Genomic DNA, 20,401 nt, shown 5'->3' on the forward strand with positions numbered 1-20,401 from the left:
GTGGAGTTGCCATCCCTGGAGGGATTTAATGAATGTGTATGGAGCACTTGAGGACGTGATTTAGGGCTGGCCTTGGCAGCTCTGAGGGAACGGTTGGACTTGATGATCTTCGAGGCCTTTTCCAACCTCAAGGATTCCATGATTCTATTCTATGATTCCAAGCACAGGCAGCCTGACCCAGCTGCCGTTGGGGCCAGCATTCCCCAGGATAAAAGCACAGGACAGGCTGATGTGCTCCATGGACAGGGCTGGGACAGAGCCCAGTGCCACCTTCACACCACACTCCAATAAACCAGCTGTAAAGCCTCAGGGTTTTTTCGTTTTCCCCAACCTCAGCAGTTCTGTCTCACACAGGGGCATTGGCCAAGGGGAGCTCTGGCTTTCTCATTCCTGTACTTCAAAGGTGCTGGTAACGTTCCCAAAGGCACAGGGAATACTGTAACTGGTATTTAGGGAAAGCAAACAGGACGGGGAGGTCACTGTGGGCTGCGGCTGGGGTTGGCCACAACCAGAATAGAGGGGACTCTGTCCAGAGGCCACCCTGGAGAGGTGGCACCAGCCTAATTTGTCCATAAGCTTTGGTGAATGGGGACACTGATATTTACTCTGCCTTTCTGACAGCATCTGACATTTGGACTTAAAAAAAAAAAAAATTCTCCCAAAAAAAAAAAAAAAAAAAAAAAAAGTAGGCTGGGGAAAACCAACAGCACATCTGGAATGAATCAAGGGTTGGCAGCGGCGGAGGCTCCAGCTGCAGGGATAAACAAGGAGCCACCCGCAGGCCACGGGGGCCGGAGCCCCCGGGGCACCCCTGGCCCCGCGCCGCCCCGCCGAGGAAAACCGAGCGATTTCCGAGCGCGCAGAGGAAACACTGACGGGAACGGCGCATTCCGGAGGGAGCGCGTCATGGCTTTACTTGGCGCCCGCCGCACACGGGAAGGTTTCAAGGGGGCCACGTGTGGAAGTGTGGTCCAGGACACGGTGCAGAGGGAATTTCCAGGGGGATAGGAAGTGCTGGGAGGGAGGGGAGGCTGGAAAGCAGCAGTGCCGGGAGCGCACGGAGCCCCTGGTGCAGGGGCTGCGCTCCCAGCAATCTGCTTCCACCCTTGAGGGATGCTGGAAAGGGCGGAGGAAGAGTTCACCCAGAGCCCTCCAGAGCCCTCCAGCACTGCCCTGGCTATCACTGCTGGCGCCACAGGTAGGTCTGGATGGAGTGGGCTGAAGCCACGGTCTCAATGAACCCCATGGCAGGGTCCCGGATTCCAAACGGCACATCCCGGCCGGACCTGGGGAGCGAGAGGAGCTGAGCACAGCCAGGGCTGTGGGCACAGCCAGGGCTGAGCATCACCCCATCCCCTGGCTGGGCTGACCTGTTGAGGACCACCAGGACAAGGGCACCATCGGGGCGCAGGACGGCCGAGTGCTCCAGCTGGCACAGGAGGCAGCGGCGGCTTCTGTGCAGCCCCACCCGCCGAGAGCCCTCGGGGATGAATTTGCTGCCGGGAGACAACGAGGAGAGGGGTTCTGCCCCTGCTCTGGGGCTGGCAGCAGCACCTCAGCCCCCTCCCCCGACCCACCTGAAGTGCCCCATGTGGTAGAACATGGGCTGCTTGTAGAAAACATCCTTGCTTCCATCCACGATGACCGGGCTGTCCACGAAGTTCTTGACCCAGTTGGGGCCTCCCTGCAGATCCAGGGCCAGGTTCCAGTCGGTCCAACCAGACACAAAGTGGTTCATGACCTGGGGGAGCAGGGGAGGGGCTGAGTGGGGCTCTCCCCAGCGCTGGGGAGGGCAGTGTGGGGGCCGTACCGTCAGGATGCTGTGGCTGTAGTGGTCCCCCCTCTCCCAGCAGCCCAGGGACACGGAGAAGCGGAACGTGAAGAAGCCGGTGCAGGCCTCAGTGTAGAGGAGGAAATGGTCAGGGAAGAGCTTGTGGGTGGCCTCCAGGCTGCAGCCAGGTGGGACAATGGCATCCAGGTACCAGTGGACAGCCAGGCCAGCCACGTAACGAGCAGCTGTGGCATTTCCCAGGACCTGGGGAGCAAAAGGAGATGCCTCACATCTCATGGGTAACCCACCCATGCCTGAAGCCTGTGGGGATGGACACATGGACTCCCTGTGGCAGTGTGGTCTCCCAGGGCCACCTCCTGTGGGCAGCACAGCCCACCCCACCTGCAGCCCTGCACCCCTTAGAGCAGCACCCTGGCATGGATCCAGTGCCCCAGCACGGCTTTGGCACCTCGCTGGGTGCAGTGCTAAGGGGATGGGGCACAGGTTTGCCCCTCAGTGGGCCCTTTGCCCCTCCAACCTGGCTCTGCTGCTCCACATCCCCCTGGTGTGCTCCAGTCCTGCAGCCATGCCATGGCTGGAGGCAAAGGAAGGGCACACTGCCTGCCTCGAGGCTGCGGCAGGAGCACGTTTTACTTTCTTTCCTCCTAGTTTAAGGCAATTCCCCCGAACAGCCCTTGCAGCAATCAGCCAAAACCACCCAGAAAAGGTGCTGGTGTCCAGCAGCACTGCCAGGATGCAGGGATCCAGGACGTGGGTGCCTCCTCCTGTCCTCACTCCCTCTGGGCACACGCGGAGGCGGCCACACCAGAAGGAGCCGGCTCCGGCTCCCGCTCCGGCAGACCCGGTTTGCTCCCACTCTCTAGGGCTGGGAGAGGCAGCTGCCTCCATTTCCCATCAAGTCTGGGGCTGGGGTGTGAGGTGGAGGGGAAGGAAGGGGAGCTGCTCTTCACCACTTCGGCCCAGTGCGGGAGGTTGATGCGCTGGTCGTCGAGCATGAGGAGCTGTGTGCGGTGGGGGCTGCGGGCCAGGGCGGGGCCCAGGTCCTGGGCGATGAAATCCCGCTGTTGTGCAGCTGTGAAGGCGATGGTGGGGGCCTGGGGGGGCGTCAAGAGCCCTGCCAGCGGCTCATTCTGCGCTGTCACTGCCCAGAAGGTCACGTTGTGCTTGGCGTATTCATCCAGGAACCTGGTGCAGAGAAGGGGGGCAGAATCAGCTGTGCTGCCCTCGAACCCCACCCCATTCCCCAATCCTCCTGCTGCCCAGCCCAGCCTGGCTCCAGAGACAGTACTTGATGAAGTAGTTGGCCCAGGTCTTGTGGTACTTGTCCCCTGCCTTCCCCTTCAGAGCCCCTTTCCCACGGACATCCCCGTTACTCCTCATCCAGGCTGGGGCTGTCCAGGGGCTGGCGAACAGCAACAGCGGCCGCTTGCTCATGGCCAGAGCTCGGCACAGGAGGGGAATCTGCGGGAGGGGGCAGAGGGACAGGATCAGCTCCAGCTGCTGCTCCCCTAAACCAGCATGGCAGGAAGGGGAGAACTCAGGGGACCTCAGCAGGGACCGGGAGGTGGCAAGCACCACCCCACGGCACAGAGCCCTGGCTCCTCACCCCGCCAGTGCCTGCCGGGATGCGCCAGGACGTGCCCCGGAGGAGGTGCCAACTCCCACAGGCTGTCCCCATGCACCCTGCCACGGTGTGCAGGGCTCAGCAGCACCTGCTCCTGGGGTCCCGGGATGAGAGGGGACAAGGTGCTGATGGCAGCAGCTTCAGCCTCCCACCTTCATCTTCACATCCTCGTCCGCCAGCCTGAAGTGCTTCAGCTCGTAGTCATCAGGGACTTCATCGTAGCTGTAGGGGCGCACGGAGAAGTCGCTGCAAGCCATGGGGACCCGGATGAGGTTGTACTCAATCCCTGAGGAGCAGGAAAAGCATCAAGCGGCACCGGAGCCGGCATCCAGGTGACGACATCCCTGCGGCAGGGACAGGCACAGCCACCTCTGGTGACCCCGCGATCTGCTCACGCTCCGTGTCCGCAGCGCTCACCGCTCTCAGAGAAATAGGAGCGCAGCAGGTTGTCCTGGGCAGGCTGTGACAGCTTCAGGATGTTCATGGCAGCAGCATCGGAGAGGGACCCGCCGAAGCCCTTCATCTTCTGGTACAGCGTGGAGATGTTGAGGGTCAGCAGCAGCCCTGCGGGAAGAGCCCGGCTCGGTCCGTGGTGCCTGGGGGTCGCGGGCTGGCACCGCCACCCACCCGCGGCGCTACCTGGGGTGCTCAGACTGCGCTGGAATCTCCCCTCGCTCCTCTCCAGCCGTTTGCCAGCCTTGCTGCTCTCGTACTTGACGTAGGAGCCGGGGGCTGGCAGGACCAGGGGGTCCAGCGTGTCGCAGTACGTGGCGTTGCAGACGCAGACCAGCGAGCCGTGCCCAAAATCCTCGGGGATGCAGGGTCGGGCACCTGGGAGGCACGGCAGGGTGGGGGTGGCTGCCGGCTCGGGGACGTGTCCCTGTCTGCCCTCCCGCCTGCCTGGCGTGCCCGGGGCGATGCCATTGTCCCCGCGCTGCCCCTGGGCTCCTGTCCTCCCCCGCCACGTCCCCGCGCTCACCTGTCACCTGGGCCGCTGGCACCAGCAGCAGCAGCAGCCAGCCCAGGATGCCGGCAGCCCGCATGGCCCTTCCACGTTCCCCAAGCTCTGGCAGGGTCTCAGGGAGCAGCACCTCCGGCGGGGACACCTTCAATCGAGGCAGGGGGATGGAGGGATCAGCCCCATCTCCTCATCCTCCTCTTCCTCCTTCCAGTGCCGTGGAGCTCCTGCCACACACTCCATTCCCCCCAGACACCCTCATCTCGCTTTGGGGAGCGTCCACCTGTCCCAGGAGCCCGCACCCCACCCGCCTTCACCCCGGCTGCTCCCGACCTGCGCTGCCGCCAGCCCTCCTCCTCCTCAGCAGCTCCAGCCTCCCCACCTCGCCTTTACAGGGAGCTGCTCGGAGACCTCCCTCCGCAGCACACCCTCTCCCACCCCCACAGCTCCTCCTTGCTCTGCTCCCGGCCCGTACCTGCCCTCGGGCTCGGACCGCCGTGCTCCCCTCCATGCCAAGGAGGGACAGGGACGTGGTGCTGCCACCTGTGCCTGAGCTGTGCCAACCAGCACAGGGAGGTGTCCTAGGGGCAGATCTGAGACCCCACTGCTATCCCTGAAGGAAGAGCTGATTCCTTTATTTTGTCAGGCAGGGTCTGGATGAGCCCCTGAGAGCCCAGCAGAGCTGAGGGCAGGTTCATGGCACTGCTGTCTGTCCTGCTGGGGACCTGCAACAGCACCCACTTATCCCTGCCTGTCACCCCACTGTCCCCCAGGAGCTGTGGGGCCGTGCACTCTGCACAGGAGGCTCCAGGACACCCAGAAAAGGTCAGTGGACGTGGCTGCACGGCTCAGGGCAGCATAAGGGCACAGCAGAGATGGCCACAGGGGAGCTGGGGCTGTTGACATTCCCTGCCCAAGCCTTTGGCATCACTCTCCCCAGCTCAGCACGTGCTGGGGAAGGTGGCAGCAGTGGCAGCAAGTGGGCAATACCCCAGCTCCTGTACCCAGCTGGATCCTCAGAGCTGTCCCAACACCTCAGCAGGAGCAAAGCCCAGCTCTGGTGCTCTGGTAGCTCTCCCTGCTCCTCCAAGAGTGATGCTCCAGCCCAGGGAGCCAAGGCTGAACTGGGCCAGCTCACCTGGGCAAACAGACCCTACCCTGGTGCAATCACCCCACTCCTGTGGGACTCCACACAGGGAATGGAGAGTGGCCACATCCCAGCCACAGCTCCACTGGTCTGGAGCATCAATCACCAGGTCAGGACTCCCCTGCACAGGGTTAAGCTGCTCCATTAGCTTTCCCTCCATGGAGAAGCACCTCATGAGTAATTTTCTCCATTTCTGGCATATCAGATGCAGCTCTGGGGTAATTCAATTCATCAAAGTTCCTCCTACCCCCAGCACTGCTCTGCTGTGGGCCCTGCCACAGCTCCACACCTCTGCTGGGAGCTGAGCCATGCGACACCTGGGCCAGCTGCCACTGGGGCTGGGGCAGATGGGGCCAGGTAGCCCCTGGTTATGTCTCATGGGACAAGCAGGTGGCCCAGAAGGGAGCTCCTGTCCCTGTCCCGCTGCACTGTGGCTCTCCCAGCTCCAAGTGTGATTAAGGTGTGGCCAGACTGCTACACCCAAGCTAATGAGCCCCAATTTTGGGGAGGGATTAATAGCTCCTAGGGCAATTAGCCATCTCCTAGCTCACTTCCAGCCATCCAGGATGCCCCCATTCACCTTTTCCCATTCCAAGGTCCAGTTCTTCCTGCCCCCCATCAGCCACAGCCCCCCAGCTGGCTCAGGTCCCACAACTCCTGGAAGAAAAACACTGCGGAGGCTGCTGGAGCTCGTCCTTATCAACACCAGCTGATAAGAGCGTCCTGCTGAGCAGGAAAAGTGAGATCCAGGGGCCAGGCAATGCCTTGCATGGAGCTGCTGGCACAGCAGATACCAGGCAGCCCCACTAAGCCCCCAAAGCCACTTTTTACAGCCAATCTCCAAATACAGGGAGCTCCTGGGGGTGACAGGGACCTTGTGGCACAGGTGGATTTGCTCTAGGATGGGGTCAAGGATGTGGGAGCCATCACAGCAGCCAGGGGGTGAATTTTGTCCCCAAGCCAGGACAGTGTGGATGGGGACACAGGGACATGGAGCTGGGCTGAGTCACCTTTCTGGAGATCACAACTCTGTAAACATCGATGCCAAAGAGCCTCAGCGTGGCATCACAGCATCTCCTTCCCAGATCTCAGGCTCCTGTCCCCAGCCCAGAGCATGTGGGGACAGTCCACAGGGTGATCTCTGGCTCCAGCCCAGCTGCTGCAGGACCCCAGCAGCCCCCAATCACTGCCAGCCCCAAACAAGCCAAGGCTTTGCACAAGAATTAATGAGCCGAGCCAAGCCCAGCGACGTCGGAGGATTCGCCCCCGCTACGTTTATCCCAGAGCCAGTCGGTCCTTGAGCACCGAGCCGAGCGCAGGGACGAGGGCACGTGGACCTGAGTGATTCAGCAGCAGGGCAGGTAAGCGAGAAACAGCTGGGGGAGCAGCCCTGCACCAGGAGTGGGACGCCAGGAGCAGGGTGGTGGGAGCAGGGTGATGGGGACGGCACTCGCCGCGCTTATGATCCTGGAGAAACATTTCCCTCTTGTGGACAAACACAAACAGCCTCGGGGCAGCAGCAGGGTGCTCTCGGCAGGATCCTGGCGGCGCTCCCTAGAGCTGCAGGGTCTCAGCAGCAGCGTCCCGGTGTCCCAGGGTGACACTGCCACTCACGGACCGCGCCTGGGCTGCGCTCAGCCCACGCAGCATCGCGGCTGTCAGTGCTGACACTGACAGCACCCCCGGGCGCATCCCGCCTGCGCGGACCAGCCCAGGGGCCCCGCCGCCCTCCTCTCCCTGAAATTATGACCTCCCTGCCCTAATCTGCTGCTCTCACACCCTGCCGGCTCCCTCCCTCCTTCCTGGGTGCGCCCACACTCAGCACCCACTCCCGCTCCTGCCCCCGCTTGCTCAAGGCATCCCCAGACCTGTGGTGAGTGCTGAGCCCCCGGTGAACCCCAAAACCTCCTCACCACTGTGGGGACCCCATGGGGAACCAGGCAGGGCTGCTGCAGCCTGGCCAGCCTCCCTGTCCCAGCAAAGCCCCAGGAGCAGCTGACACTGCCCTGACCTCAGCCACAGCTGGCTGGGACCAAGACCCCATGCTCTGATGCTCCTGGAGCTGGCCCTGCCTCCAGCCCTGGCCTCAGGTCTGGGAGAGACATGACCCACACAGCCCCTGGCCTGACATCAGGCTGCAAGTGGCTGCAGATTGGCAGGAAAAGCACAGAAAGCTAAATCTTGGCCACAATCCCTGCTCAGCCCTTCCACCAAGGAGGGGTATCCAAGTGCTTTGTCCCTGCTCCTGATACAGCACCTGGAGCATCTGCAGCCACTTGCAAGGTCCTACAACTTGTCCCCAAAGGTAGCAGGAGCTCACCCAGGCTCTGCTCAGCCCCAACCAGGCAGAGCATGCTTGGAACTGGGAGCAGACTCACACCTGGAGCATCCCTCAGCAGGCTGAGCCCCACGGGGAGAGCTGAGCTTGGTGAAGGGCAGGGAGATGGAGACTCCAGCAGGCTCCATGCTGGGGTGGCACCCAGCCACAGTGCCCAGGAGCAGGGGAGGCACCCAGACATCAAGGCAGCATGCGTGTTTAATGTCAGAACAGCAGAACACAGCGCTCACAGCCTGTGGGGTCTCCACCCTGGGGGGCACCGGTGCCCCCTGGCCCTCCTGCACATGCACGGTGTCCCTGGCCCGGCTCAGCCACGATCCTGGGGAGCCACATCCCCTGTACACCCCGGCCTGAGCCAGCAGGCAGCTGGGGCTGCACGTCCAGCCCAGCTGTGTCCAGCCCCCGGGCAGCCATGGCCGCTCAGCCCCGTCACTGCCGCCGCCACAGGTAGGTCTGGATGGAATTGGCCGGAGCCACGGCGGCGATGAGGCCGACGGTGTCTGCCAGCCCGAAGGAGATGTCCTGAGGGGACCTGGGGGGACAGAGCAGGGAGGTCAGAGCTGTGGGATGGGGTCCCACACAGGGGTCCGGGCTGCAGCACCCACCGGTTCAGGACCACCACGACCACAGCGCCGTCGGGGCGCACGAAAGCCGTGAACTCCAGCGCCGTCTTCTTGGACTCTCTGGAGGCGACGAGCCCCACGCGCTGGGAGCCCTCGGGGATGAATTTACTGAACAAATGAGAAGCAACCTCAGGGTGGGAGTCACACCCCAGCAGGAATTTGCCTTGCTCCTCTCAGGACAAGCTGCTGCTGGAGCCCAGGAAGCTTAGCACACGTTGTGGGCTCAAACCCACCTGAAGTGCCCCATGTGGTAGAACATGGGCTGTTTGTAGAAGATGCCTTCACTGCTGTCCACGATGACAGGGCTGTCCACATAGTTCTTGACCCAGTTGGGGCCCCCCTCCAGATCCAGAGCCAGATTCCAGTCAGTCCAGCCAGCCACAAAGTGGTTCAGATTCTGCAACACGACAGCTCGGATGCCTGCCCAACACCAGCAACCCTCCCCAGGCACAAAGGGAAACACAGGGGCCTCACCATCAGGATGCTGTGGCTGTACTGGTTCCCCCTCTCCCAGCAGCCCAGGATGACATCCCTCTCCCAGAAATGGGCCCCAATGGATGCCTCAGTGGCCAGGATAAAGTAATCAGGGAAGAGCTCATGAGTGGGCAACACTGTGTCCTGTATGGGCCCGATGAAGTCCAGGTACCAGTGGATGCCGATGCCGTGGACATAGCGAGCTGCCTGCTCATCCTCCAGGACCTGCCAAGGAGAAGAATCAGTCCCATGGGGCTGCCCTGCACAGGATGGAGCACCCAAGGCCCTCACAGGCACCTGGGATGGCACATCCCCCAGCACACTCACCACCCTGGCCCAGTGCGGGAGGTGGAGCCGGTTGTCGTCCAGGATGATGAGCTGGATGTGGCGGTGGGAGCTGTTGGCCAGGGCTGGGCCCAGGTCCCGGGCGATGAAATCCCGCTGCTGCTCAGCTGTGAAGCCCAGGCACTGGAAGGGGTAGTTGTTGATCAGCCCGGCCGAGGGCTCGTTCTCTGCTGTCACTGCCCAGAATGTCACGTTGTGCTTGGCGTATTCATCCAGGAACCTGGTGTGGGGGGAAGGGGTGAGTTGTGAGGAGACCCCGGTGCCACCACTGAGAGTCTCCCTGGCCCCAGCCACTCCTCACCGTACAAAGTAGTTGGCCCAGGTCTTGTGGTACTTGTCCCCTGCTTGCCCCTTCAGTGTCCCCTTCCCCACATAGGACTCGCTGGTCTTCAGCCATTTGGGGGAGGTCCAGGGGCTGGCATACAGCGACAGTGGCTGCCTGCTCATGGCCGAGGCTCGGTGAAGGAGAGGGATCTGCAGGAGGAGGTGGAGGGGCCGACTCAGCTCAGCCCCTGTGACCCTCCAGCCCACCCTGCTCCCTCCCACCACTCGCCTTCAGCTTCGTGTCCTCGTCTGGCAGCCTGAAGTGGGTGAGCTCGTAGTCGTAGGGGACGTCATCGTAGGTGTAGGCATGGAGGGAGAAGTCGCAGCTGGCCATGGGGAGCCGGATGAGGTTGTACTCCAGCCCTGCCAGGCACAGTGGGACATGAGGTGTACATAGCATAGTCCCTGTCACCACCCCACCTGTCTCCCCAGCATCCTACCTTCCTCAGAGAAGTACGAGCGCAGCAGGTGATCCTGTGCTCTTTCTGGCAGGGATAAGATGTTGATGGCAGCTGCGTCGGTGATGGAGCCACCAAAACCCTTCACCCTCTGGAACCGCTGGGTCACATCCAGAGTGAGAACAACATCTGCAGAAAGGGGAGCCCAGCGTGACAGGGAGCTGCAGGAGGGTCCATCCCATCCCATCCCTGCCACCCGTGGCACTACCTGGGGCGCAGAGTCTGCGCTGGAACCTCCCCTCGCTCCTCTCCAGCCGCTTGCCAGCCTTGCTGCTCTCGTATTTGACATAGGAGCCCACGGCCGGCAGGACCAGGGGGTCCAGCGTGTCACAGTACGTGGCGTTGCAGACACAGACCATGGCATCGCGGCCGAAGTACTTGGGGCTGCAGGGCCGGGCGCCTGGGGGGCACGGCAGGGTGGTGGGGGCAGCCTCAGCGACGTGTCCCTGTCCCGGGGGTGACACCACTGCCCCCGTGCTCCACACCCCGGCACCGAGCTCCACGCTGCCCCCGGATCCCCCAGACAACTCCCAGGCATCCCCGGCCACCGACTCGCGAGGAATTCGCTCTCCCTCCCCTCCCATTCCGGTCCATCCGTCCCCTGCACCCCTCGCTCACCTGCGGCCCGGTGCACGGCCAGCAGCACCGGCAGCAGCGGCCAGCACAGGGCACCGATGGCACCGAGGGCCCCCATGGCCCCGCCGCTCCCGGTGCGCTCGGATCCGGCCCGGCAGCACCGGGGCCGCCTCCAGCCTTGCCTTTAAGGCAAGGGCAGCCCCGTCCCGCCCACACCCGGTGTAGGAGCGGCACCGACTCTGGGCGGGCCTGGCCCCGGCCCTTCCCCTGCGCCGGTTCCGGGACCGCGAACCGGGACAACCGCGAACCGAGACAACCGCGAACCGGGACAACCGCGTGGGCGCGGGGTCGCTTCCCCCTCGCTCCTCCCCGAGAAGCGCAGCCGGTCCCGGTCCCGGTCCGGCACCGACCGCCCCGTGCCGTAAAGTCGCCACCGGGAACCGGGAGCCGGCACACCGCACCCCCGTGACCGGTCAGCTGACCGCCCGCCCCGCCCCGTTCCGCCCCGCTCCGCCCCGTGACACCGGCCCCACGGGCGGTGGCGACCACCTTTATTCGGTCTCTAGCGAGGGGCAGTGGTCGCGGGACCGGCCCCGCAGCGCGGCCCGGGCGCAGCCGGGCGGGGAGGAACAGGCACGGCCAGACCGGCACCGGCACCAGCACCGGCACCGACACCGGCCGGGCTGCAGAGGAGACAGGCTCAGGGATAGGGCAAGGGACAGGCATGGCAGTTCCGGGCACAGGAGGCCAGTGACCGGGCCAGCACAAGGGACAGATCAGGGGACAGGCAAGGTCATCCCGGAGTACAGGCACGGTTGGTACAGGGGACCGAGGTTCAAGCCAGCATAGCCAGCCAAAGAACAAGGCAGAAAATGGGCACAGCCAGTGGAGGGGACAGGGCAAGGGACAGGCACGGCTGGCACAAGAGACCGGGGATCAAGGCAGCGTAGCCAGCCAAAGGGACAGGGCAAAGGACAGCACGGCCAGGGCAGGGGACAGGCATGGCTGCCCCAGGGCAAAGGGGACAGACACGGCCATGCCGGGGTAGAGGCACGGCTGGCACAAGGGACAGGGTATGGCCAGTGTGTGGATCAGGCACAGCCAGAACATGGGACAGGGCAGGGGACAGGCATGGCCATCCCAGGGAATAGGCACAGCTGGCACAAGGGACAGGGCGAGGGACGAGCATGTCCAGAAGAAAGAACAGGGCAAGGAACAGGCATAACACCATCCCAGACAGGCAGGGGACAGGCACAGCCGTCCCAGCCCCCCAGCACACACCCCAGGGGACCAGCCCCTCACCCCAGCCCCGCTTGGGGAAGGGGCCCAGCCCCAGCAGGGCAGCAGCAATGTCCAGGGCTGAGCCCAGAGCGGGCACTGGAGGGTCCCTGTGCCCTCAGAGCGCGCTCTCCTTGCAGGTCCCGCTGAGGCTCCGGGGGCGGCTGCGCTCCAGCCGGCGCGTGGACAGGAGCCGGCGCAGCGACGAGCTGGAGCTCAGGTCCCCGCAGCTCTGCAGGTGGATTCCTTCGTGGGGCCGCTCTGCACCTGGCCAGGCGCTCCAGGGAACCTGCAACCCACGGGGGGACAGGCTGCAGGCACGGGGATGGCAACCCTGTGACACCCTCCTGCGCTCACCCCCCTGTGCTCAGCCCAGCACACGGGGCAGGAGGACAGAGGTGACAGCGATGGCAGAGGCGTGCATCACGCGCCCACACTGGCATTTGGGACAGGTTCGTTCCCGTCGAGGCCTCCAGTAAAGCTGAGTTGCTGGGATGTCCCAGCAGCTGCCTCCAGGTGCAGTGACTCAGGGGCAAAGCCATTGCAACAGGCGTGATTTTCCCACCCGTGGCTCCAGTGGGGATCAAGGAAAAGGAGCTGTCCCCCAGGAAGGGCTGGGTAAGGAAAGTGCTGCAGGAAGAACGCTCTGCCTGCAGCCAGGGTGCCAACACAATGGGGGTGTGGCAGGAGGATGGAAACCGTGGAAAGCCCAGGGTGGGGATGCTGATGGGGACAAAAGGGAGGGAAAGCGTGGATGGGAGTTCTCTGGGAAGGAGGAGTTGCCCATCCCCTGTGGCTTCCAGAACCCACCTGTTTGTGCCCATGGAAGCTGTGCCCAGACACCTCCACGCCAGCTGCCAGGCTGCGCTTGGGTCTCTGCAGGAACCTGGCAACCAGCCCACGGGTGCCCCTGTAGCCCTTAAGATCCCCCAGGGAGCGGGTGGTTGTCTTTGACAGCTGCTGTGGCACCTTCTTGCAGGGTGGCAGCTTGTTCTTCCCCACCGAGGCAGCCCGGAGCAGTGGAGGGGAGTCACAGTGGGAACGGCGGAGCAGGCAGGCCTCAGAGCACAGCCCTGCAGAGTGTGACACAGGACACTGCTGTGACAGTCCTGTCCTCATCATCAGACAGGGGACACTGCTGTCACAGTCCTGTCCTCATCATCAGATGTGGGACGCTGCTATCACAGTCCTGTCCTCATCATCAGACAGGGGACATTGCTCCAGAAGACCCAGGACACTGCTCTGACAGACCCATCCCTGCCCCCAGACCCAGGACACTGCTCTGATGGATCCATCCCCACCATCAGCCTTGGGACACTGCTTCAACACACCCAGGACCTGTCCCCACTGTCAGATCTATGATGCTGCTCCCAGCAGACCTATGCTTGCAGGCTTGGGGGTCCTGCTGTCTCCCATCCTCAGTCAGCAGGAGCGGTCCCACCATTGTCCCAGCCCCAGCCCAGGGTGAGCTCAATCCCCAGAGGGCTACAGACACCCCCAGTGCCCCCTTTCTATCCCAGTACATCCCAGTGCCCTGACCTGTATCAGCAGAGGAGTCAGACACGGTGTCCTCCAGTGCTTTGGTATAAAGTACTTCCCTGAAATCTGCTGGGAGCAGAGAGAGCCCTCAGGGCTGGGCAGCTGTGCAGACCCCAGGCAGCACAACCCTCCAGCACCCCCCTGCTCCCATGGTCCCCTCATTCCTTCCCAGACCGGCTCACAGAAAAACCCATCTGGTCACAGAAAAACACAGCCAAACCCTGCAGCACATCCCGGCTGCCACACTCCCATCCCAGCGGTCGTTGTCACCTACCAGCGTGGCTGGCCATGGGGACACCGGGGTCACTGTGTGACCTCAGCAGCGGGCGCGGGGCCATTCCCGGGGCCGGGGACGAGGGGCAGGAGGTCTCGCTGTTGCGCCGGGGGCGGCCGGTGCCGGTGCCGGTGCCGGTGTCCGAGGGGCGGCCAGCGCCGCGCCCCTGCAGCGAGGATCCCCTGTCCTTGAGCCGCACCTCGGGGAAGCAGGGTCCGGCACAGCGCGCCAGCCCCGCCAGCCGATTGCAGCTGTGGGTGACCGCTCCCCCCACCAAGATGCCGTCGTGGCCGGGCTCGGCGGTGGAGCACGAGTAGGATCGCTCGCCCCGCACGCGGGGCTGGGGTCTCTCCTCGAAGGGACCCTGCAAGCCCAGCGTGGGGCTGCGGGCGTGGTGGCTGCACTGCACGCAGTCCACGCTCAGGCAATAATCGGCGCGGCTGCGCTGGATGGAGCGGAACAGGACGTAGTCCACGGAGCGCATGGAGCCCTGCAGCTCCAGCAGGCACGAGTCCTCCGAGGGGCTGCTGTCCCCGGGGATGTCCATGATCTCGGACATGATCAGGGACCCGCTGTCCATGGATACTGCAAGCAGGGGATGGGCAGCGCTGAGGAGCTGCCGGGAGGAGCCGAACGTGCTGCGGTGGGCAGGGGGAACGCTCACCTTCTCCGCTGAGCACGATGGAGGGGACGCGGTCGCAGGTGCAGTTGTGGGAGCCCTCTGTCAGCTGCGAGTCGAACAGGGTGGCCTGTGGGACAGCAGCACGCTCAGGGCTCGGCTGAGGAGCCCACCCTGCCTGGCCTCCCCCACCCACGGCCACATAACCCCACCTGGCTGTCTCCCCGCAGCCCCATCACAGTCTCGTATGATGGGGGGAAGTCGGTTGGGTAGAGGGGCACAGGGCTGTCCATGGAGCCATTGTAGGTGATGCTGCAGAGGCAAGAGGAGAAAAGCCACGCTGGGTGGGACAAGCCCAGCCTGGGGGCACACAGGCCCCCCGCCCTACCAGCCTTGCTCTCAGCTGGTACCTCTGTGCATCCGTCTCAGAGCTGCAGGTGTACTCAGGTGGGTAGTAGGGGGGTGGTGGCACTGGGGGCACAAACTCCTCAAAGTCCATCATGCTCTGCAGAAAGGTGTCAGGTGGGGAGGTGCATTCCAATGTCACAGAGCTCGAGCGCTGTGGGACCAGCTGCAGGGAGAGGGGAGAAGGGAGAGCTGAGACATCCTGCCCAGAGATCCAGCAAGGGATGTGCATCCTGGGCTTTAATCTGCACCTGGCTGGGGCCACCCCAGCCTGAGAGCACAGCTCCCTGTCTGCTTCTAGGCCAGAGCGGGACTCACCACATGGACAATGTCAAGGGAGAAGATCTGGATGCAGCACACGACAGCAGAGAGCGTGCAGATGATGGTGGAGAAGATGGTCAAGCCGCAGACACTGAAGAGGAGATCCTGGGGAGCAGTGGGGTGAGCTGCAGAGCCCTGCAGAGCATGGCAGGGCTTCCCAGGGAGCCCTTGTATCCCCCTGCTCCTCCACCTTGAGTGCCACACGGATGCTCCTGCAGTTGGGGTTGGGGAACATGGTCAGCATCTCGCTCTGCTGGCTGCAGGAGGCGGGTGGGGGCTCCAAACGGGCCTGGCAGCACACACACGTGTCCCTCTCCTGGCGACAAGAAACACTGTGAGGAAGCTCTGGATGCCTTGAGAGCCACCAGCACATCAGACCCCAGTTTTGCAGCTCCCCGTGTCCCTCACAAGCCGTGCGTGGAGGGCTGCCCCCGCTCAGCCTCACCCTCTCGCAGGCCTCCAGGGTTTTCACCAGCTGCGCGTTCTGGCACGACAGGATGGAGCCGGCGAGGCTCAGCATGACGCCCAGCACCGACAGCAGCGTGAAGAAGGCGATCTGCAGCGGGAGGAGAGGGGCTGCCGGCTGCGCAGGGCTGCGGAGCAGGGAGCCAGCACACCCAGAGGCACCAGGGGTCGCTCGGCCTCCCCCATCCTGGGCTCCCCCGCTGCAGAAGGGTGTCCCCCCCAACACCTACCACCAGGGTGAGCGGCCGCTTCCAGGAAATGATGCCGACGAGCCCGGACAGTGCCAGCTGCAGATGCACAAGCCCAGGGGTGAGCACAGGGACAAGGCTCTGTTAGGCAGTGGCACCCCGAGCAGCCCGTGCCCACAGGCTGAGCCCCCCAGTCCCTGCAGGCCTGGAGCCAGCCCGGGAGCAGCGGGGCTGTAGGAGCAGCCCTGGCACCACAAGATGGGAGAAACTGCTGATTCAGGGCCTGGGGACTGCGGGCTGCTCTGGCTGGGCAGCAAACCCAGGCCAGGATCCGTGCTGCAGGGTCACCACGCAGGACCCCGGGTGCTGCCCTCACCCCCACACGCAGCAGACAGAGCAGAGCCCCCATCGCCACCCGGTCCATGCCCTGTAGTGCCCCCACACCTCTCCCTGCCCGTGGCTGCACACCCCGGACACTCCCCCGCACCGCTCGGGGGTCCCCATCCCTCACAGAGTCACCCTGGGGGAGCCCTTGGGATTCTCCCACAATGCACCGCGGCAGCCACGGGCAGAGGGTGGGGGAGCAGCGGGGCTGCCCTCCCCCGGGACCGGCGGCAAGCTCGGCCCCCGGGGAGCAGCGCAGCCCCCTCCCCGCGCCTCCCCGGCCCCACACTCACCGAGAAGCCGGCCCAGGACGGGCAGGAGTGCCGGATTTTGGTGGAGGGAGTGATGGTGGCGGCCACCAGGCTGAAGGTGACGATGAGGACGCCCAGGATGGCTTGCACGAGACCCAGGACCAGCAGGACCTGCAGCCAGGTGCGCTGGAGGCGGAGGTGGGTGAGGCTGCGGGAGCTGCGGCCGGTCAGCGAGCGATTGGAGTCGGTGGGGGAGGGCATGGCCGCGGCGGGCGGCGGCTCGGGGCCGGTCCCGGAGCCCCGGGGCAGCCGGCGGCACCGCGCCAGGACCGCGGGGAGCAGGAGCAGCCGCTCTGCGGGAACGGGCCGGGCTCCACCTTTCGGCCTGCCTGGAGGATGCTGACGGCGGCTCTTCACTGCCCCGGGCGGGGGGGCTCGGGCAGCGCCCACGGCCACGCGGAGCCAGAAGCTCCGCGGAGAACAGAACCGGCCTCGCCGGTCCCTGCGCGCCCAGGCCGGGGCTGGCCTAGAGCCGCCGGCCGGAGACGGAGCGCGGCCCCGGCACCGCCGCCTCCTCCCTGACCGTCCGTGGAGCGCCGGGTCCCCGCCGGGAGATCATCCCGCCCCGCGGGCTCCGAGAGCGCCAGCAGGGCAGCGCCAGCAGGCGGGAGCCGCGCTCCGCACCGGAGCATCCTCCGCGGGCGGTGGCCGCAGGGCCGGGTCCCGCTGCCGGTACCGGTACCGGGAGGGGCGGGCGGCTACCGGCGGTCTGTCCGCCCCGTGCTCCACAGCCCCGGTGCCCTGCGGCCGAGCATCGCCGCCGCCGCCGCGCCCTCCGGGATGCCCGGGGCCGCAGCTGGAGGCGGGCGGCGGAGCGCCGGGAGATAACGGGGACGGTCCCACACGCCGGCGGCTGCTCGGCCGCGCCCGCCCCGGGGCCGCCCCTGTGCGGAACGACGGGAGCTGTAGTCCACCCACACCGCCCCCGGGAGCTGTGACACCGCTCCCCCCCATCCCTGGGCGGCGCACGGAGATGGCGAGCGAACAGAGTGAACCTTCATTTATTCCTTAAATAAACCGGGAGGCGGTTCGGGGAACAGCACACGGGGAGCAGCGAAGGAGGCGGGGCAGCCCAGAGGAGCCCTCGCCGCAGCGGGACGGGGAGGGCAGCGGCCCCCACGGCTGAAGGCACAAAGGCTCTCGCCAGCCCCGGAGCTGCAGGGACAAACCGGGAGCATCTGAGAGAAGATGAAGTGAAGCAGAATGCGTGAGACCTGGGACCCCACGGACACCAGGACAGGGGACAGAGGGTAGGTAAGGGGGACGTGGGGCTGCACACAGGGATTGGCTCAGCCCCCAAAGAGGGGGAAGGCCCTGGCTGAAGGGTGCTGGGGGGAGCAGGGGGTCACAGTCCTCAAAGCAGGCGGGGAGGGGCACTGGAGGAGCTGTTCACCCCTCCCTGGAGGCAAGGGGAGCCATGTAAACGCCAGGGCTGCTCCTCAGCATCCAGCCTGGCTTTGGGGTCCACATGGGCTAAAGGCAGGATCCCCACAGGCAGCAGCTGCCTGAGCTCTGCCCATCCCTGCCCTGCTCTCCTCATCCCTGGGCCTGGAGAGAGGGAGGGGACAGGGAAAGGGACAGGACAAAAGGACAAGACACCCTGGGGAAAGCACCAGTCCCATCCTCATCCCACTGGAGCAAGCCCAAGGAGGAAGAGAGGGATGAAGTTCTTGGCAGAGCATGGGGGTCCCTGGGCACACAGGGGGCAGGGGACCCTCCACACCCCAGGGCACACAAATGTCATCACCAGGTGGGGAAACAGAAGAGCACAAGGAAGGCAAGGAAGTGACAGTTCCACTCCCTGGAAGCAGCACTCCAGCCATCTGGAGGAGACTCCTGCCCCCAGCAGCAGGTGCTGGAATGGAGGGCGATGCCAGGGCTCAGCTGCAGCACTTCCCACCCTGCTGCTGCTGAGGGGAGGGGGACCAGCACAAACCAGAACAGCCTCTGTCCATGAGGAAAAGGGGGTTAAGAGCAGCAGACAATTCAGGCACCAGCACTGGGATGAGGCAGCCTCTGAGAGCTGATGCAGATGCACAGGGATCCAGTGAAAGTGCAACTCAGGTTTCCTCTTCCTCGGGAGGCAGAGCCGGGCACGGCTACGGCGCACGGAAGGCGTTGGTGGCCGCGCCCGCGGCGGCGTTGGCCGCGGCCGTGCGCACGGCCTGGTTGGAGAAAACCCCAGCTGCAAACTCCTCCTGAGCCTTCTGGAAGCTGGCGCCCGTCCGGCGGTACAGAGAGTGGATCTGGAGGGCAGGAGCAGCCTGGGGGTCAGGGCTGTGGATCCAGAGTTACCACGGTTCTAGTCACAGGCTTTGATGCTAACCCACCTTTTTCAGCATAATGATCCCCAGCACAGCCACTGCCGTGAAGGACAAGGACACCAGCATCATCATCAAAGCCACAGGTACATTAGTCCGCAGTGCTATCAGGCTCAGGATCCAGCCACTGAAAAACAAGAAGCTGTTGTCCCCAGGTCTCCTCTTCCCCACCTGCCTCTTGCCTTTCCAGGGTCAGCACACGGCGCACCTGAATCCCCAGTTTGGGATGCCAATGGCCTGCAGCACATACATCACATTCTGGGCAAAGAAGACGAAGAAGAAGACAAAGAAGTTGAAGGAACTGTCGCTCCTGGGAGGAAGAGATGGGTGAGGTTAGGCTACAGAAGAAAGCTCTCAAACTTTCCTTAAAGCAGGAGATAAGGGGGGAACAGGGAGCTCTGGGTGGAACCCCCAGAGGCTCCCAGGTGCACACAGCTCAGCAACACACCTGAAAGCTTTGTACATGGGCCGATACCAGCAGACGAAGGAACAGGGCGTGTAGAGCAGAGCCCAGAGGATGGAGAGGCCAAACCCAGAACCAGACGAGGCGTCCACGCAGAACCAGGCGAGCGAGGACAGGAAGTTCAGGAAGAGAGCGATGGTGCTGGCTGAGGGAGAGGACAGCGCTCAGGAGCCTGAGCCAGGCTCCCCCAAACCTCACAACCACCTGTTCATCCCAATTTCCCCAGAGCAGCAGCACAGCCCATTCATTCTTCCACCTCCTCCCAGGGCCTGCCCGGAGATTTCCCTGGAGACTCACCCATCCAGAGGTAGTACATGGTCGTGACTGTCTTCTGGAAGTCAGCAGGGATCTCCACAGGGATGTCCTGGTAGAAGCAGGGCTTCACCGGGCAGAAGGACGGCAGCGGGGGCCAGTTGTTGGGCCTCGCTGCGGACAGAAGGGGGTGAGGAGGAGCGAGCAGAGCCCCGAGGGGGTCCCGTCCCTCGCCAGCCCCGCAGCCACTCACTCTGCGACCCGCCGAGCGCCGCGTTCTGCAGCTCCCGCTCCCGCCGGTCCAGCTCCTCCGCTTTCCGGTTGAGCTCCTCCTGCCGCTTCAGCAGCTCCGCCGTGGCGGCGGCGGCCGAGGCCTGCGGGGGGCGGGACACAAACGCTGGGCTCCCGTCGGTGCCCGCGTCCCCCCCCAGCCCGCCGGGGCTCCCCCCGTACCTGCGAACCGTACGAGCCGTAGTTGCGGGGCTCAGTGGGACTCGCCTTCCGCGGCGGCTGCGCGGCCGCCGGTACCGGCGGCGGCGGCGCTACCGAAGGGGTCTGGAACGGCGGCGGAGGCTGCAGGGGGAGAGGGGAGAGAGGTGAGACTGCGCCGGTGCGCGGGAAGAAGCTCCGGTGCACGGGCAGGCCCCGTTCTCCGCGCAGGCCCCGCCGCTCACCGCGTCGCTCTCGAACGGGTTGTAGCCATCCAGCACCGCGCCGGACCGCGCCTGCAGCGCGGCGGGATCCTGGAAGGGGTTGTCCGGCAGCACCGCGGGGCCGCCGCGCTGGGCCATGGCCGCACCGGCACCGGGAGCGCGCTGCAGCCGCGGCACCGGCGCCGCCGCCAGGCCCCGCCCCCGCCCGCCGCTGATTGGTCCCGTCGCGCCGTGACGTCATCGGGGAGACCCCGCCGCAGGGGGCCGCT

The 20,401-nt window shown here is 64.8% G+C and overlaps 4 protein-coding genes across 5 annotated transcripts; all 4 read right to left on the reverse strand.

Moving 5' to 3' along the window:
- Positions 1 to 1,044: 1,044 nt before the first annotated feature.
- Positions 1,045 to 7,213, reverse strand: LOC130263218 (lysosomal acid glucosylceramidase-like). Its single transcript, XM_056510751.1, has 11 exons — positions 7,136 to 7,213; positions 4,396 to 4,522; positions 4,056 to 4,247; positions 3,834 to 3,980; positions 3,569 to 3,702; positions 3,081 to 3,253; positions 2,743 to 2,977; positions 1,811 to 2,035; positions 1,578 to 1,741; positions 1,371 to 1,496; positions 1,045 to 1,286 (listed from the first exon to the last, which is right to left on the reverse strand). Exons 1-11 carry the CDS (start codon positions 7,211 to 7,213, stop codon positions 1,181 to 1,183), a joined length of 1,707 nt encoding a protein of 568 aa, XP_056366726.1. The 3' UTR covers positions 1,045 to 1,180.
- Positions 7,214 to 8,039: 826 nt separating this feature from the next.
- Positions 8,040 to 11,153, reverse strand: LOC130263170 (lysosomal acid glucosylceramidase-like). Its single transcript, XM_056510641.1, has 10 exons — positions 10,702 to 11,153; positions 10,292 to 10,483; positions 10,066 to 10,212; positions 9,855 to 9,988; positions 9,603 to 9,775; positions 9,284 to 9,521; positions 8,957 to 9,181; positions 8,716 to 8,879; positions 8,465 to 8,590; positions 8,040 to 8,391 (listed from the first exon to the last, which is right to left on the reverse strand). Exons 1-10 carry the CDS (start codon positions 10,775 to 10,777, stop codon positions 8,289 to 8,291), a joined length of 1,578 nt encoding a protein of 525 aa, XP_056366616.1. The 5' UTR covers positions 10,778 to 11,153; the 3' UTR covers positions 8,040 to 8,288.
- Positions 11,154 to 11,193: 40 nt separating this feature from the next.
- Positions 11,194 to 17,302, reverse strand: ENTREP3 (endosomal transmembrane epsin interactor 3). Of its 2 annotated transcripts, none has more exons than XM_056510644.1 (12): positions 16,426 to 17,302; positions 15,791 to 15,847; positions 15,541 to 15,651; positions 15,286 to 15,411; positions 15,093 to 15,200; positions 14,780 to 14,940; positions 14,582 to 14,681; positions 14,415 to 14,499; positions 13,751 to 14,335; positions 13,477 to 13,542; positions 12,748 to 13,010; positions 11,194 to 12,226 (listed from the first exon to the last, which is right to left on the reverse strand). In XM_056510644.1, exons 1-12 carry the CDS (start codon positions 16,642 to 16,644, stop codon positions 12,056 to 12,058), a joined length of 2,052 nt encoding a protein of 683 aa, XP_056366619.1. In that variant the 5' UTR covers positions 16,645 to 17,302; the 3' UTR covers positions 11,194 to 12,055. The 2 variants fall into 2 exon arrangements, with proteins under 2 accessions (XP_056366619.1, XP_056366617.1); XM_056510642.1 differs by having other exon boundaries at positions 13,477 to 13,545.
- Positions 17,303 to 17,430: 128 nt separating this feature from the next.
- Positions 17,431 to 20,360, reverse strand: SCAMP3 (secretory carrier membrane protein 3). Its single transcript, XM_056510654.1, has 8 exons — positions 20,154 to 20,360; positions 19,933 to 20,052; positions 19,733 to 19,853; positions 19,525 to 19,653; positions 19,213 to 19,372; positions 18,973 to 19,074; positions 18,774 to 18,891; positions 17,431 to 18,689 (listed from the first exon to the last, which is right to left on the reverse strand). Exons 1-8 carry the CDS (start codon positions 20,268 to 20,270, stop codon positions 18,543 to 18,545), a joined length of 1,014 nt encoding a protein of 337 aa, XP_056366629.1. The 5' UTR covers positions 20,271 to 20,360; the 3' UTR covers positions 17,431 to 18,542.
- Between the last annotated feature and the right edge of the window lie 41 nt (positions 20,361 to 20,401).

This window comes from Oenanthe melanoleuca, chromosome 25 (assembly GCF_029582105.1).
Source record: "Oenanthe melanoleuca isolate GR-GAL-2019-014 chromosome 25, OMel1.0, whole genome shotgun sequence".
In the NCBI taxonomy this organism is placed as follows: Eukaryota; Metazoa; Chordata; class Aves; order Passeriformes; family Muscicapidae; genus Oenanthe; species Oenanthe melanoleuca.